Consider the following 18896-nt stretch of genomic DNA (forward strand, 5'->3'; position numbering starts at 1 on the left):
CAAATAATGAAATGACGATCAGAAAATCATAACTTTACTCAAACTATTAAAAGATTGTCTTTTAAATTGCTTTATTTTCAACAGGGTGTTTTCTTAATACACCTTCTCTGATGTCCAACATATTCATTTATTTTTCTCCACCCATCATAAATCCTGAGTTAAAGTACAATAAATAGTCCAACCAAAACATAAAGCAACTGTAATTGAAAAAAGTCAAAATAATATTTAGGCTTTTTAATTGAAAAAAAGGCAAAACCTGGACTGTGTAGGTGTGATTTGATAATTATATGCTCATATACTAACACGATTCTAGTTCTCATTAATAATAATAAACAAACATCTTCCATCTGATCATCCATTTGAATCTTGTGAAAAAGGGATTGGTGTCAATGTTTCAACTAGATGCTAGTGGGCTAATGTACAGTTCCATATCGGATAACATTAAACCAGGATTGAATGGATGATGGAACATTCCTAAACTTCTGAGAACCATCAACGTGTCGTGCACTCTGCTACATATCTTAATTTGAGGTTTATAGTGAATTCAAGCACTGTCTCTGTTATACAGAAAACTATTTTTCTTTTATTACATCACTTAAAATTTTAGCCACACATAAGACTTTACAATCTTTACTCCTGAAACAACATGGCAATAAGGGGGCATTGTGCAACATTTTCTGTTGTTTACTGTCCAAAACTGATGTCTGCATTTAAATGTGTTATCATTAATGTATTATGACATCCTCTAATAACCCGACACACTCTTACAAACAAATAATTTTCTATTTGTTTTACCATATGATGGGTGAGTTGATAGGGAATCTCCATGACAGTCTGCCATCTTGAAACTACAGCCACTGGTGAGGGACAAATAGCAACAATGCACAATGAGAACAAAGTTTCCCTGCAAGCCAGTGTACAGAGAAGATCAGCAACTTACTACCCTAGCAAATTGGAAAATCTGTTCAGTTGTCATTTACAAAAATGCAAGACCATGCATATGCAGCAGAAGCAGCATATGAGCCTTTTTCACACCTCCAGCAAAGCAAAAAAAGAGCTCTAAGCAGGCAGTGTGACCTGAAAATCCAAAATCAACTGTTGTTCCCCTTTCAGCTTGTCCCTTTGAAAGGGTCACCACAGCTAATCATCACTTGGGTGAATTGGCACATGTTTTACGCCAGATGCCCTACCAGACGCAACCCTCTGCATTTATCCAGGACCGGCCCTCAGAGAACAATCCTCCTTGGGACTGCAGTGCAGGTGCAGGTGACAAGACAAGCGGCTCTACCACCTGAGTCACTGCCACCCCATCAAAAATGCCTAAATTTGCCTAAAGCTAATTTTTTTTTATTCAAATTTGTTAGAGTACAGCTTAAATACACTAGTCTAATTGTAAAAGAAGTACATGTTGACACAGTAGACATTGGATTTTTGTCATAGTAAATGCTAGCTTAGAAAGCCTTCCCATCAGCTTTTAGTCTGGCTTTACCACAACTGAAAACCAGCATTTACTGCAACTATGAAAGCTACAGTTCCACCAGAGAATGCACTATTCATTTACAGGCGATATACAATTTCAGTGTTGGCATTAGCTTTAGGCTAATTTTGGCAGTACAGTTGATGGAACATTGTGAAAGTAATTCTTACACAATGTTCCTTTAATTATGTGTCTGTAAGACTTGTTAACATTGTAGAATAAGTTGTGAATATAAAATAAGCTCCCGGAAAGCCATAAAACTCACCACTTCCTTAGTGTATGTATTCAAAGTCAGTGAAATTTATTTCTTTATTATTGCTTTTAATTAAGCTTTTTTTTTTTTTTATCTAAATCATGCTGCCAGTTTTCTACTGCATGGCAAAGCATCACTTATCACACACATCTACTCTGAAAGACCACAAACTCAAAACCCACACAGAGTTGGTTTGATTCTCAGTTGTGAAGGCAATGTAAGGTTTGAAACCTAAAAACAGTTTGCAAAGTGTTCTCATAAACCAGACACCACATGAATTTAAGTGCAAATCCTTTGGACATCCTCAGCAATAAGTCAGGGGTAGTAAATATATGAAAACAAACAACTTACTGGACTGCAGAGCGAAGCTGGTGCTGCAGACGAAATCTATTGGTTCGCCATTTGGCGATTGGTTCTGTGGCTACCGAACAGAATTGATGTATGAACAAAAAGCCAAGCAGATTTTTTGTTTGTCAAAAGACAGCAAGAGTAACGGCAACTCTAAATCCACACATATAAAGCAATATTCAACTCCGCCTCTCATGGCATCACTTGGACAAGCAAAGTCATGCAGGTCAGTGGGGCTAAACAGGTTCTGAAGCTTCAATAACATTATCAGCCGATAGTCAGAGTTTCTGAAGACCACTTTGAAGCTTCTCTGGCGTTGACTCGTGTTTCTTTTTAAACAGATTTTTAAGCTTTAAGGTTTTCCTGTTTTTCTCCTTGTCTTTATTCCTGTCACATCCACTCTCAGGGGGTGACGCAAAAAATGGGAGGATAGCCTTCGGTGGCGGCAGTGGGGTCTCCACCTCAGCTAGCAGCCTGCTCTGAGGCAAGTTAGGCGTAGAGGCAGAGAGGGTGGGGGGTGTTGAAGTCATTGATTTGTACGACTTTTCAAGGATTCCATCATACACAAGCTGGCTCAATGGGCCAACTGCATAAAGGTCTGTTGAGGACTTCCATGGCACCTGGGACGTTAACATGAGGTCTGGTTGTCCAGTTTGGCATGGCAAAGAACTTGCCTCCGATCCTCCAAGCTCTTCCCTAAAAACGACTTGTTTTGGTATTTCTATTGGGACATCAACTCGTTCCCAGGAGATGTTTCCAGCAGAACTGTCTGTTGAACTTGTGGTGTCATCCCTTAGCATTTTTGGCATTCTTCTCTTGAGAGAGGCAGCAGACATGTCAAGTTCATTTTTCAGTATTTCTCTAGTTGTTAATTGCTCCAGACCAAACTCTTGCTTATCTGTAGAAGATGAGTTACCCATAAATGCTTCATATGTGTCTTTGTGTACCCTGTTCATGGAGACAGCATCTGTACAGTACTCCTGCTCTTCTCTGGACATATTTCTTAATAGTGGTCTTGGAGCTTCAGTCATTTTTTCCTTTACTAAAACCCTTTTGGAGGAATCAAGGTGACGCTCTCTTGTATTCCATGCAGGCTTCCTAGATCCTGTATCGTGGGGCATTCCCATTGACTCCATTGTAATCCATCTGCTTTCACTCAAACGTTCCGCATCCTCTCTAGTTAGTTGTTTTGTAGCACTGTCCATTGAAGCTCCCATCATATCTCTTGATATCATCCTTGGTGCATCGGTTGATGCTTCTAAAAAAATATTTCTCACATCCAGTGGTACATCACATCGATCTCTGTAGAAATTCCTTGAGGAAATGTCCATTGACTCCCATGTGTCTTTTTCTACTTTCCTTGTTGAAAACTCCAGATCTAACTCATTTGAGATCCCTTTTCTAAGTGGAGCATCCATGGGAACTTCACTTCTGTCTCGAGAGATCTTCCTTGATGGAGCATTTGTAATCAACTCATCTGCAGAGATCTTCATTGGTAAGGTATCCAATGAGGGATCCATGGTTTTGTCTTTTGCCGTCTTCCTACTGGAAGCATCCATGTCTACAGAAGCTTCACGCTCTTCAACATAAACTTTGCGAAGCGGAGGTTCTACTTCTTCACCGAAAGGCTTTGAGTTGTCTGCAAGCAGCTCAGCTTCATCGTGATAAAACTTTCGGGAGGAAACATCAACAGTGGAAGTAGGAAAGATTTTGCTGAGAGGAGGGGATGGTATATAGTCTGCATCAAAGTATTTCTCTATGGAGTCTCTGTTAATGAGAGAAAAATAAATGAGGAAAGAGGGAGAAAGCTGTTAGTAATGGGTAGTGCATGAAACCAAAATGGTCTCTAAAATAAAGGGAAACAGGACATACTGTTTGTTAAGAGTTTTCAGGAAGCGCTCCTCTCCCTCATCGTAGCAAGAGTAAGGAGTTCGGATGGGAATCAACAGGTCAGGATCCGGTGAAATCAAAGCGGTTGGTGGCTGAGCAATGACACCAGGACGACGCGCCCTGCATACGGTGGACCCTCGTAGTCGGGGAGAGCACTTTAGTGGTGGAACTGAACAATAAAAAATGACAGACATTTAACAATGAGTGAATTCACTTCATCCATACAAACCATCGTACCATACAAACCATACAAGCCAACCATTACTTATGTAGCAACGGGGATGTTACCTGATGCACTGAGAAGTACCTCGCTCTATTTCTCTAATATATCAATGTAGAAATATATGCCAATATTGCCGTCTCTAACTTATTTCTCCTTTTTTCCGCAGGTCTTCCTGATTAAGTGCAATTGTACATGTTCTGTCTTTCCTGTCCTCTCCACCCCAACCAGTCGAGGTGGATGGCTGCCCTCCATGAGGTGGGTTCTGCCGGAGGTTTTCTTCCTGTTAAAGGGGAGTTTTTTCCTTCCCACTGTCACCGTGTGCATGCTCAGGATGGGGGATTGGATCGAAGTCATGATTTGATGCAATCAGTTGGTTTCTATTATAGGATATGTATGAATTGGCTCGAAATGATGTGTATGTTGATTCGTGTATGTAAAGTGCCCTGTGACAACATTGTTGTGAAGTGGCACTATACAAATAAAGTTGAATTGAATTGAAAACAAGGTGCAGAGGTGGCAGTTTACATGTATACCAAAGCTTAACTGTGACCATTAAAACTCCAGCAGCAAAAGAGAAACTTAAATATTCAAGTCAAACAACTTTTCTCCACTGAAAACAGATAAACACAGTTAAATAACCACAAACATCTTTGAGACATTTACTACAGAACACTCCTCAATTAGATTTTCAGGTCACCGAATAAAAAAATTAACAAGACCATGGGATCAATAGAAGATAATAAGTTAATAAATAAACAAACATGTCATAGATAAAATGGAAATAGTGAGGAGTATCTGTTTGTTGTCCTTGGTGGAGCAAGGTAATGCCATCCAGGGGGCATTACATAGAAGAGCTCGGACAGAATTGATCAGATTGACTATGATTCTTGCTTTCTGGACTGTGCCTTTTTTCCAGAGGGGCTCACACGTACACATCTTTACAGTTTTATTAACACTATTCTATTCCCTCGCAGATAACTTGTAAATCAGATGATAAAAGTTATATTGTAAAATTACTGCTATTGCCAGAACACAATGAGTTGGTGAACATGTGGCAGGACAACTTTCCACCAGTAAGCTACACATTAGTTGTTTTTCGTAATGTTTTAAACCTGAAGCCATCTAAGACCACTAAAAATGTCAGTCCAGGGTACAGATATGGAGAAGTGCACATGAAAATGTGAAGTGACTTTAGTTATTGCAGGTCCTGTACTTTCTGGAAATGGTGATGTAACGTCTCTGTAACATGAGTTTAAATGGAGGTTGTACTGTTGGGTACAAAATGAATCACATTACATCAGCGTGGTGATGTGCAGCAGCAGCTGCTCGGATGCAAAGGCATGCTAATGTTTGTAACTTTTCAGTTTAGCGTGACAGCTGTGCTGATGAAGCTAACCCATCTGGAATGTGGGACCTGCTGCTGTTGTCATTGTCTGGAAAATGTACGCTTCTTGTTTTACTGTGTTACAAAGACTGCAAATTGATGCTTAAGTTACAATCAAAGAAAAAACCGTCACAAAGCACTAAAGGGCAATCAAGCTAACAGACTGGGTGGCTTTATGATGTTTCGTTGACCAAGCTTAAAGACCTCCAGAAGCGATGCTGTGTGTTTGACTAAACACACTTATTGGATACAAACACGCTCTAAATGGAAGCCTTTTTATCAGCAGAAGTCTCAGAAATAACTTTTAACAACAAAACTGGAGACATAACTTGAGTTACACTAAAAAATAAAGAAAGGCTGCAAACAATCAAGCCTAAAAATGTACTAAACTGAATTAGCAACAGGTTCTATGAAGAAGAGTTTGGTAAACTTGAAATAACAATCTGACATTATTCATGTGTATGATGTTCTGAAGCCTATGCTAAAGTGCATAAAACTGCAGTTCCCCTTCATACACTAGGGGCTGCAAAAAAGAGTGAATCCCCATAGACTCCCATGTTAAAAAGGCCAACTTCACAGTAGAAATAAATATGTTTACAGCCTGGTTCAAAAATCCATTTTCGGTTTATAGGTCAGGTTTACCTTCATGACAACTGTGGGGGGAGTGATTTTTTTCTAACTCGCCCGTTTAAAAGTAATTTAATCTCGAAGTTTGGCATATTTAGGGGTGTTTCCTTTTGATTTACAGGTACCAATCGCGGTTTTTAGCCGGTTAACAACGTGACTTAGCTTTAGCCCGCTTACCTCCATTAGCTGGTTAGCTCCTGTTATCTCGGGGTTAGCTCAGTTAGCTTTTAGCTACAGAAAGCTCGGAGTTCGTTTGATGTCAATCATCTGCCATGACGCTCACGGCCCCCCTCTCAACTCCACCTCTTTGCCCATATTTGTATTTTTCGGGCGAGACGACACGCATGACACTGCCAAGATGGCGATGATGGGAACTGCCCACCTAGCTTCAATTCAGCTCTTCAGAAACCTATGGGTGACGTCACAGAGGCTCCATCCATCTCTTTATATACAGTCTATGGTTTTCCAGCAGTATATGTGTGCTGAGATTATCAGTGTTTCACACTTTGTCAGCAGTTTTAACAAGAGCAATTTTTGTTCTAACATATGGTATTGAGACTGATAGGCTCAAAGTATTTCCTCAAAACCCGGTATTGTCTGATCACTTCTTATTAACCTTTAAATTCACTTCATTTGATTACTCACTAACCAAAAATAAATTCTACTATAGCAGATGTTTATCAGACAATATTATTACAAAATTTAAACAATCAATTGAATCAATTTTTTCACCTCTACCTTGTGTTAGCATGACTGAGCGTCCCCCTTTAAGCCTTACTCCTGCTCAGATTGATCAACATGCTGATACTATAACAGCTTCAATGCGTACAACCTTGGATAATGTTGCTCCCCTAAAGAAGAAGAAATTAGGTAAAATTATGAAGGCTCCCTGGTTTAATTCCCAGCTTCGAGCTCTAAAACAGGCGTCAAGGCATTTGGAAAACAGATGGCGTTCATCAGGATTAGAGGAGTCTCGCTTAACCTGCAAAGAAAGTTTAATTGTATACAAAAAAGCTTTACGTACGGCAAGAACAGCTTATTATTCATCATTGATAGAGGAAAACAAAAACAACCCTCGGTTTCTTTTCAGCACTGTAGCCAGGCTTACTAGGAGCCGGAGCGCTGTGGAGCCATGTATTCCTTTCTCACTTAGCTGCGATGATTTCATGTATTTTTTCAGGAATAAAATTGATACTATTAGAGATCAAATTCACAATACTCTTCCTTCTACCTATAATGTTGAGCCTGTTGTGGTCTCTGAAGCATCCTTAGAACCAGGATCTGACTTGTGTCTAAATAGTTTCTGTCCTGTCCAACCCTCTGAATTAACTAAAATAATAGCTTCATCTAAACCATCCACCTGTATCTTAGACCCTCTCCCAACGAGCCTCTTTAAGGACATTTTCCCTTTAATTGATACATCTCTATTAAATCTTATCAATATGTCTTTAGTGACAGGATATGTACCACAATCATTTAAAACTGCTGTAATCAAGCCTTTACTTAAAAAGCAATCTCTGGATCCAGAGGTGATAGCAAATTATAGACCTATATCTAATCTCCAGTTTATGTCCAAAATTCTGGAGAAAATAGTTTCAGCTCAGCTACATGCCCACCTAAGCAGAAATAATTTATGCAAAGAGTTTCAGTCAGGATTTAGAGCTCATCATAGCACTGAGACGGCATTGGTGAAAGTTACTAATGACCTTCTTATAGCCTCAGACAAAGGACTTCTGTCCGTACTTATCTTGCTTGATCTTAGTGCTGCATTTGATACAGTCGATCATAACATTCTGTTACAAAGACTAGAACAGGTGGTCAGAATTACAGGTACAGCGTTAAGCTGGTTTAAATCATATTTATCTGATAGACTTCAGTTCGTTCATGTAAATGACAAGTCCTCATCACAAACTACAGTAAGTCATGGAGTTCCTCAAGGTTCTGTACTTGGACCAGCACTCTTCACGCTATATATGCTCCCTTTAGGCAAAATTATTAGACAGCATGGAATAAACTTTCATTGTTATGCAGATGATACTCAGATATACTTATCCTTTAAACCAGATGAAACAAATCAGCCCAATAAGCTACAAAATTGTCTCATAGACATAAAGACTTGGATGTCTAGAAATTTTCTCCTCTTAAACTCAGATAAGACTGAAGTAATTCTCGCTGGATCTGAAAAACTCAGAGCTAAATTTTCCAGTTTTGTAATGAACCTGGATGGCATTACTTTAGCTTCCAGTGCTACAGTGAGAAACCTTGGAGTAATATTTGACTCGGACCTGTCCTTTGGCCCACATATTAAGCAGGTTACTAAAACAGCCTTCTTTCATTTACGTAATATAGCCAAAATTAGGGACATTCTGTCTCAGAGTGATGCAGAAAAACTGGTTCACGCTTTTGTTACTTCGAGACTAGATTACTGTAACTCTCTATTACTGGGCTGTCCTAAATATGCCCTGAAAAGCCTTCAGCTGATCCAGAATTCTGCAGCCAGAGTCCTGACCAGAACCAGCAGGAGAGATCATATTTCTCCAGTTTTAGCCTCTCTTCATTGGCTGCCTGTTAAATCTAGAATAGAATTTAAAATCCTTCTCCTTACATATAAAGCCCTCCACAGCCAGGCACCACTATATATCAAAGACCTCATAGTTCCTTATATACCAAGCAGAGTACTTCGTTCGCAGACTGCAGGCTTACTTGTGGTTCCTAGAGTCTCAAAGAGCCGAGCAGGAGGCAGAGCCTTTGGTTATCAGGCCCCTCTCTTATGGAATAAGCTCCCAGTTAGTGTTAGGGAAGCAGACACCCTCCCCACCTTTAAGACTAGGCTGAAGACTTATCTTTTTGATAAGTCCTATAGCTAGGGATGGTTAGCATCCCTTAATTATGCTGCTATAGGTTTAGACTGCTGAGGGATATTTCCTGATACACTGAGCTTCTTTCTTTTTCTCTTTATCTCTCTCTTTTATCCCCCCCCCCCCCCCCCCCCCCCCCCCCCCCCCCCCCCCCATAACAGTGTTGCATCATTAACATGTATGTCTCCTGTCTCAGCAGGTCTCCCTGGCCGGGAGTAGTAGTTCCTGTGGTCTGTTGTCTTTCTGTCCTCTTCCCCCCACACAGCAGAGGCAGATGGCTGCCTGTCCTTGAGCCGGGTTCTGCCAGAGGTTTCCTTCCTGTTAAAAGGGAGTTTTTTTCCTTCCCACTGTCGCCAGTGTGCTTGCTCAGGATGGGAGATTGAGTTGGACTCAATTCAATCTGTTGGTTTCCTTACATAGGCTATTATGAATTGGCTTTCATTATGTTTTCCCCTCTGTCTGTAAAGCATCTTGAGATGGCATTGCCATGATTTGACGCTATATAAATAAAGTTGAGTTGAATTGAATTGAATTGAATTTGGCACATAGCCTTTCTAACACTCAGTAGCTATAAGCTAAAATGTTAAGGACAGATAATAGATTTAACACATGGTTTGAACTTAAATGGATATTTTCAATTATATTTAATTGAATTCTTGTAATTGGTTTTTTTTTTTTTTTTTTTTTTTTTTGTTAATCCTTTGGGAGTTGAAGTGCAGCTTCCTTTGAACATACTCGATTTCGAAGATAATTGTGCTGATGAATGTGAAGTAACAGACTCCATTTATGCGTACAAAATGAGAGAGAAGAAAGGCATTGGGGAGACAATAAGTGATTTTGATGAAAAAAAAACATTCAAATCATCCCAATCATATACTATGTCCTCCTTGAGCAGATTCCAACTAAATACAGTACTTTCTGCAGGCTCAAAATGATGGGGACTAAACAAAAATGTTCAAACTAATCAGCCATGTGACTCACCTGGCATCTGTGGTAAGATTGGAGCAGCAGGTTCATTGATAAGATCTTCTATGGATCCGTGGGCAGAGCCGTGATACGAGCAAGATGACTGCGGCACTCTGGGCATACCAAGAGCTATTGAATCGGAGTAGAGCTGAGCGGTAAGGTGAGCTAGGCCAGGATTCCTGATGATTGGGAAACCACAGAGGAGCTCAATCTGCTGCCACCGATGAAGCCGCTCCCTGAGGCAAGCTGTGACTTCAGACAAGGCATTCCTGTGGGACGCACATGGACAAAATGTTACAGATTCATTGAGACAGACAAGAAGAAAATCTCCTCAGGTCTTCTTTTGACTCACTTGGCTTCCAGAATCTTGTGGTCGACTTGGTCTAGAGAGGAACTGTGGGCCACATGGAGTGTTCCCAGCACAGAGCTCCTCTTCTTCTTAATCCTCTCTGCCTGAAAGTGAAGAAAACAAGGTCACAGCATCAATAATCTGGTAGAAAATGTGAAAACGTTGTGAATTGTTAAAAGTTTTTCCAACAAATACTTGTTAAACAGTGCATTACCTCTTCCTTGGCAATCGCAAGCTGCAGTTCTGCACTGTGCTTTTTAACGTTGTAATACTGAACTTCGACTTCGTGTGTCAACTGGAGCCACAGCTGAAGGGCCTCTGAGGCGGTCCAACTAGCCCTCATGTCCTTCTCTGCTTGTTTCAGTGCTCCACGGACCTAAAGCAGAGATGTCGATAGAAATCAGTCTCGTGTAGAATAACTGCTCTCAGATTTCAAGACTTTTCTTTTAAAAAGTACATTTCATGCTAATTTCTCCAACTTTCTTTTACCATCAGCATTACTTGTTTAATACAATCATTTATAGTGCCACCAAATTAATTAAATACTCTTCCTTTCTCTGAATTTATGCGGACATAATTGTGCATGCTCGTAAGTGCACAAGAAGATCGGAAGAGTTTCTTCGCATTTTATTTTTTTAAAATTCTGGTGAAATGGCTTACATGGAATCAGATTTGATGGAGCTAGAGAAAACAATTGTGAGAAAATGCAAAAGGATATTCCAGCCTACCCGAAGAGGCCATCTTACATATGGAGAAAAAAATGGACTCAGTATTATTGTGTGTATGTGTGTAATTAATGATTTGCAAACTGTTTAAACTCATTTGTGTGTAACTTTGAGTAGTTGAATGCGTATTATATGGTTTGTAAACCATATAAACTTTTGTGTGTAACTTTGGTGTTGTACATATGTTTCCAAATGCACACACACACATATCTAGAAATTACACAAACAAAATAATTACACACATAAATTGCAATTATGTGTAAACATTAATATGTTACATGCAAAGTTTTTACCTTTAACTTAAAAAAATCTCATAGTTTTGTGTTCAAAAAGGCTCCTAGGTATGCAAGTCATTAAAGACATGTTTGTGAATTGTAAAGACAAAACTGCAAATAGGCACAGATCAGTTTACAAGCGCTCAAGAGGTTTTCAGACAATTTTCACAGCTTCGTACTAAATGGTGTGTTTAGATGCAGGTGGAAAACTGGGTCATCTGAGTTTTCATCAGATTTTCTTCTCTGGTTATTTCAAAATGGGAAAGACACTGTCTATGATAGTTCACCTTTTATGATAGATAGCAACAAGAAAAGCAAGAATAGACATATGTCCCCCTTGCAGACCTTGAAGAGTCAGAGTTCTTTCTTTCCAAATGAAAAAAAATAAACCTCCCAATATTTCACAAGTCTCTGCAACAAGAGCAGAGCATTTACCTGCTCCAGCTCCTCCTCTGCGTATCGCAGACGGCTGAGCTCGCTGACCGCTCCCTGCCTCAGCTCATGCAGACGATGAGCCTCCTCCTGCGCCCCCATAATCTCATCTCTCATCTTCTCCTCAAGGTTCTGTTTTTCCTCGGCTACATTGCGCCTCTCTTCCTGGGCTCGCTCCAGTCTGAGTAAACAAAACCACTCTTTGTTTAATCACAAGAAGCAAAGGGAATTTTAGTGAAGTAAAAAAACTGACAAACAGAAAAGAAACACTGAATAGTTACTGTTCCTGTAGGTCTATGAGGCTCTGCTCAGCCCTCTGCAGACTTTCTAAGTCTTTCATCATCTTGGCGATGTGAACTTTGCTGGCTTTGTTCTGAGCCTGGGCAAACCAGCAGCCTCCGACTCCCATCACCACTGACACAATGAGCAGCAGGTCCTTCATGTAGTTATGAGGGGGACCTGCGATGGGACGGAAAGACAAATACTCATTTTAGGTTGAAAATTTTATGGAAATTATTGTAATTTTGTTGAGAAAACAGTGAGTTTTTGTTGGTGTGCATGTTTCAGAGGAACTATATATTAAAGAGGATTATAAAAGGAGTGGGAATTGGAGGAGGACTTGTCCGTACGTGAAGGTGGTCCAAACAGAACCACATCCAGAGCTTTGATGTTGAGCTTCTGTTTGTCTCTCTGGTCCTGAACTTTCAGCTGGCCACTCAGGAATGAAGGCTCATTGGCTGCAATCCTGCGAAACAAATGTCAGTACAAGCTGAGTGTTGAAAAGCAGCTCCTTTTCAAAGTGTATCGCTTACACATCTTGCTCTTTCATTCTTACCTGGGGAGTGTGTTTCCGTTGGCCCTAAACTCTTTGAAATTCCTCTCATACTGCGGCAACTCAACAAACTCCTTTAGCCAGCGCAGCACCTCTTCTTGGGTCCAATTATGTACTAACAAGATGATGAAAGAAGTTACATGATGTGGAATTTTACACCTTTTTAGGCACAGAAATATTCCAATTCCCATGCAAACACACCTTCAGACGACTTCCACCCCCTCCACAGCTCCTCCACAGTGATGTGCTGGTCTTCTCTGTGCAGTTTGCTGTGTTTGTGGGTCTGCTGCTGCTTCATGTCTTCAATGATGAACTGCAGCCAGACAGAATAAAGGAAGCTTCTCAGGTTTAAAAGTAGAATCAGCACATTATTTCTGTTTATGTCTCCAAGCAGTTGTTGTTGTACTTAAATTTCACTCCAGTTAAGATTTGAAGCTGTGTTGACTTATGTGTGTTTGTGTGTGTTGCAAAGCTTTGTGATAGCGTGTGTGTTAGTTTTGTCTTGGAATGTGCTCTTGGTTGTAAACAGAGACCTCATATGATGGTTAGTGGAATTTTAGGCCTTTAATGGGCCTGGTCTTGTCTACTGATGTTTCTCTGGCGAATGCAACCAGATCCCCTGGATACTGTATCCATGAACTGTCATCTGGAAGCCAAAGGAACGCTGGAATTCTGGGTTTACCACCAAAGTTGCATACTTACTGGACACAACACTTCACAGATTATTTACTAGTCATGCAAACACGAGAGTGAAGAAACGGTTAACGTAGAGCTGCATGAATACTCCCTTGGCATCAGAGACGAATGACCACAGGATGTGATCGCACAATAATTAATGAGCTTCTGGCTAATTCATGAAATGGTTTAATCTATTAAAGAATAGAATTTTCTGAAACAAGTATGGAACCTTTTAAAAACATAAATTGATGGTATTTAGGTACAAGTGAGTGATATATCTTCACTTATGCAATGATATCAATGCAATTAAAGTAAGGTGCACTGGAATTAGGACACTTTTTTACTATGAGTTAAAGCATGAAGGTCACCACAGTTGCAGTATTCTATTAGTGTGAACCAGTTTTGTCACTGAGCCAAAAGCAAACTTAAACTGTTGCTATCCTTGAAGGAGCATTTGACTCCAGCAGCCAGCGCACCTGTTGTTGCGCTGCGCTTAACCGGTCTGTCTGTCGCATGCAAGAACTTGCAGATGCACACAGGGATTTACGACTAAAAAAAAAAAAAAAAAGGTTAAACACTCACAAAGAGTAAGATTTATACCTCCATGCTCTCTTCCACCTCAATACCACCATCTTGATCATCATCCATCATCTCATGGATGCTCCGCAGCGCCTCCAGGCTGTAGCGATCAGCCTCGCTCATGCATGGTGGAGCCACAACCATACACGGGTCTATGTTGGTGGAGAAGGAAACGTGTTAACCATTGTTGTCACATTGGATCTTTACATTTTGTCTCCACTGTCCATGACAAAGACCCTAAAAGTAGCTGGAAATGCACATCTTGGTTCTTATTTTCCAAGAGCTGTGCAACCTTTTGCATGGAAAGCCAGTTTTAACAGTAAGTGACTGAACTAAGTTAGACTCCTCAGGCATGCTTTGTTTTTAGTTTGAAGAGTTTCTCGCTTGGCATTCTTTGAACGTGTTTTAGAGAGGACAAACATTCAGATACCACCGGATCTGCGAAGGTGCCCCATGGCTCAGTGCTGAGATGCCTTCTCTTTGAAACACACACCACCTTCTTGAGCTCAGTGATCCAGCTGCATGGCTTCTTGTATTACCGTTACACAGATGATACCCAACTGTACTTATCATTCTCACCAGATGACCCCACTTTTCAGCATGAATGTTAGCGTGTCTTTCTGACATGTTCACATGGACAAAAAATTTTTAAAAAATTGTTTGTCTTTGCTTTAAGTCTTCCTTTTCAATAAAACTATGGTTCTAAATATATAATAAAATGTTATATAACTGTGGAAAAACACGTAATTCAAAATAGTTAGTACAATCCATTCATTTAAAACATAATTACCTCATTTATTGGCTTACTGAATATAAATTTTAAAACAAGAATTTATTTTTTTCAGCCACTCTTTTAAGATCTGATGAGATTTTAAGAGCACAGGAACTAAAACCAGGAATGCATGAGCAAACTTTTTCAGTCACACACACTGCCAAGGACAAACATGCTGAGTGTGTATCAGAAAAATGTACAGAATGTACTTCAGCCTATGGTTACGAGGTGAGTCATTGCAAATGAATCAATTATTCTGATTAGTTTTTAATCATACAGTATGTTTCAATCTTGAGTATGAGTTGGGAATACATTGGATGACACACAGTTTCCAGCTGCTTCAGTCTACTGAGTCAGCAGCCAGTTTTGTCTCTGTGACTCAAGAGTTTGGGTGCACCAAGGAGCAACAGACTGGGGGTCAAAGGTCTGCCACCTAAACCCACCATCAGCTGGCCTCTGTAACACAAGCTGTACCCTGTCCAGTGTGTAAGGAACAATATGATGGGGAAAGCAGCAGCTGGGAGACGAGGAACTTGTCATTTCTGATCATCCGGTCGAATTTCATGAACATGGGAGAATGTTAGTGTGATGTATGCATACGACATGTCAGACCACTAAACAGCTACATAAGCAGATGGTGTGTTGAGAGAAAAAACTCAACACTGACAGTGAAAAGAAAAGCCTTAAGATGCTCAGATGTTTCAAATGACCTGTTTTAAATTCACCATCAGAAAATATATTTAATCATAACATGTTAATAAACTGCTGTTTAATAAACATCCCAGAGGATGTACAGAGCAGAGACACTAAACTGGTCCTCGTGTTGATGAAACTGTTGTTCAAGACCCAGGGTCCTTTTCGACTGGATGTACAATTAAATTCATGTAGTCTGTGCATGTGTTTGTGCACCTTTCATGTAGATGCAGCGACTTACTGATACATGTGAAAAAATAAATGGAACTACAGCTGATTAGGTAAAAACAGAACTTGTGCAACTCAAACTAGCTTGAAAGTCAATATTGAGTAAGAACACTTTTACAATTCAAAACATCCTGAACCCTCTTACTCAATCTTTCTTGTCATTTATTTAAATATTTTGAAGAATATAACTTTATTATTGCCTTTTAATATAGTACTGTCTTAAGTCTGTTAAAATAAATAGTTGTTGTTTTTTTTTTCTCATCATGTTGCTGGTTACAAATTACCTACAGATACAATTGTGGGTTCATTGCTGTTAAGTGTCAACAAAACGCAGGTTCATCCAATGGGGACCATTTTATGAGTGGATGAAGTGACTTAAAAAACAAAAAATATATTTCCTGCTGTAAATATCCAGGACTGGAGTAGAAAAAACAGTTGAGAAAAAAAAAAAAAAAAAGCTAAAAGGTATAAGAGAAGCTCCTTCAGAAAAGATAGCAAACCGCTTTAAAAGAACACAACATAATTTGGTTCAAAATATCTGCACAGTAAAGATGGATGTCAGGGTAAAAACTAGGTGTAAGATTCATTTAGATGGATGCTAGCCAATGTTTATCCATCAAACTGACAGAGAAATGGCTGTGCGCCACACCTGACCAGAGTTCAACCCTTTTAACTCTGAAGAAGATCATGTTTGGGTTTTGTTTTTTTTTCCTTTTAGACTAATATAAATAAATAAGGTGGGCTGAGAAATGAAGCAATTTTATCAAAGAAATAGCTTTCTTTTATTGTCCGTATAGTAATTATGAAGTGAGCTAAATCAATCAATAAACTTTGATAACTTATTTAACTAATTTAAAAGAAATGTCAGGAGTGATTGTCTGTATCTGATGAATGACAGCGTAAACTTGAATATAAGAAGACTTTGCCAAGTTTTCCAGTTTGAATCACTTTTCCATTTAGCTGGCTTCACTCAGTGTCAACATACCTGGTGGTTCAAACCCGGCGCTTCCTCCAGGGGACGCGAAGTCCTGGACGTCCACGACGCCATGCACGGCCACGAAGACCGCAGCCGGAACAAAGAGGAACAGTGGGGGCAAGGGAAGCATTTCACGCGTAAAATTGTACAAAAATGTTGTCCAGAGTTGATGAAAATTCTTCAAACGGGTGGAGAAGAATCATAAAGTGGTCCAAGACGCGCTACAGTGGCGCAGTGTCAAACTGCGAAAGCGATCTGTGTTGCTATTACGGGCAGGTCAAGAAAAGAGACGTGATACTGATGTTCACTTGAGCAACCAGGCAAGCGGGATGATCCGTTTCCAAAAGAGCTGCATCATCTGAAGCTGTTACAAAGACAGACAGACAGATTGACAGCGCTGTGCGTAAAAGTTCTCAAAAAATGGCAAATTCCGCGAAAATTCTTCTATAACAAGTCCACACTGGGTATAAAATCAGGATAAATAATCCTGAGTCTGATCTGTCACACAAGGTCCAGGGTTATGACAGAAAAGTCAGCATGAAGAAGGTTTAAATGGGATGAGGACATCATGTCTGCATAGAACTGCTTAATGTTGCGCGGATCCTCTCTGCGCCTCGCTTCCAGGCTGTGTTGTGTGGGTTTGTGTTTTACAAGTTTCAGGATCCATTTGAGCAGCACGACTGTTCCGTCCCCTCTGGAACCGCTTTCCCAACAGAGACGTCAAGGTGTGACGGGCTTACACTGAACTGGCAACGGTCCTCCCACCCCCTCCCAACAACAAGCCCCTTTCATTACATTTCCTAACCTAATTCTCAACCCACACATGCAGGGACGTCAAAAGTTCTAGTTTGGTTTGATTATGTGACTGCAGACATTTTAAACAAGACTTCAGGGTATTGGTTTGAGTCCAACCAACCCACATCTGCTTCATCTCATCACTGAGCTGAACTGAGTGTAGGACATCGGTGTGTTTAAAAGAAACTCACTCAGGGTTCTTTAAATCTAATAAGGGAAACTATTGCTTGAGATCAACACTGAGACCAAGAATAGCCTGTCCCATGTCATATCACAGCCAAACTGTCTGCATCTGACATCCGTAGCCTACATCCTTGTTCACAGCTCTTCCGGCTATGTGGAAGGGCTTAGCAAATGTTTGTTCAGCTGTTTACTGGGTTTCTAATGCTGTCTATTTGTGGTATTTATAAACTGAATTGGTACAGAAACACTTAAATGCATATCTCCCATTCAGTTTACACTAAATTATTAGTGAGGAGATCAAAACTATGAATGACACAATGAAACTGCAGAGGATTGTATGCACCCGTGCAGACGTTAACAAAGTGTCAGGTTTCTTCCCAGAGATCTGGCTCTCCAGCATAAAAATATCCCAGCAGATTTGACCTCTACCCTGTGGAGCATGCCCATCTGGCAAATGTCCACAAAGGGCTCAGCTGGAACTACTTTCCTCATGCATTTTACTGGAATACATTTAGAGATGATGACGATGACTCTATACATGCATATATATTTATACATATACATATATATATATATATATATATATATATATATATATATATATATATATATATATATATATATATATATATATATACACACATACACATATATATATCTACATATATATATATATATATATATATATATATCTATATCTACATATATATATATATATATATATATATATATATATATATATATATATATATATATATATATATATATACATATACATATATATATATATATATATATATATATATGTAGATATATATATGTATATGTATATATATATATATATATATATATATATATATATATATATATACATATACATATATATATCTACATATATATATATATATATATATATATATATATATATATATATATATATATATATATACATATACATATATATATCTACATATATATATATATATATATATATATATATATATATATATATATATATATATATATATACATATACATATATATATCTACATATATATATATATATATATATATATATATATATATATATATATATATATATATATATATATATATATATATATATATATATAAATGTATATATATATTTTTTTGTTTTGTTTTGTTTTGTTTTTTTTTGTTTTTTTGTTTTGTTTTGTTTTTTTGTTTCCCACCCCATAATATTACCTATGTTAAAATACAAAGAATTAATACCATAATGTTTGTTGCAAAAAACTGGGCTAAGTTCTCCAAGTTTCCAATAAATATAGTTATACTAAGTGTGGAAGTGCTCCTTGAAGAGCTGAGTCTTCA

The 18896-nt window shown here is 38.9% G+C and overlaps 1 protein-coding gene across 2 annotated transcripts in view; it reads right to left on the bottom strand.

The window, feature by feature from the left end:
* LOC306774525 (stromal interaction molecule 2-like) overlaps positions 1-17269 on the bottom strand; it is a 17759-nt gene extending 490 nt beyond the window's left edge. Inside the window, exons 1-12 of one of the 2 annotated variants that reach the window (XM_079264606.1) lie at positions 16575-17269; positions 13918-14048; positions 12841-12952; positions 12643-12754; positions 12437-12552; positions 12089-12266; positions 11811-11988; positions 10590-10751; positions 10379-10479; positions 10042-10295; positions 3951-4137; positions 1-3845 (exon numbers count right to left, since the gene is read on the bottom strand). The exon at positions 1-3845 is cut by the window's left edge and continues 490 nt beyond it. In XM_079264606.1, the coding sequence (XP_079120732.1) occupies positions 2357-3845; positions 3951-4137; positions 10042-10295; positions 10379-10479; positions 10590-10751; positions 11811-11988; positions 12089-12266; positions 12437-12552; positions 12643-12754; positions 12841-12952; positions 13918-14048; positions 16575-16695 (3141 nt within the window). In that variant the 5' untranslated portion in view covers positions 16696-17269 and the 3' untranslated portion in view covers positions 1-2356. The remainder of the gene's footprint in view (positions 3846-3950; positions 4138-10041; positions 10296-10378; positions 10480-10589; positions 10752-11810; positions 11989-12088; positions 12267-12436; positions 12553-12642; positions 12755-12840; positions 12953-13917; positions 14049-16574) is intronic. The other variant, XM_079264607.1, reaches the window with a different exon arrangement.
* Between the last annotated feature and the right edge of the window lie 1627 nt (positions 17270-18896).

Source organism: Telmatherina bonti (assembly GCF_933228915.1).
Source record: "Telmatherina bonti genome assembly, chromosome: 3".
In the NCBI taxonomy this organism is placed as follows: Eukaryota; Metazoa; Chordata; class Actinopteri; order Atheriniformes; family Telmatherinidae; genus Telmatherina; species Telmatherina bonti.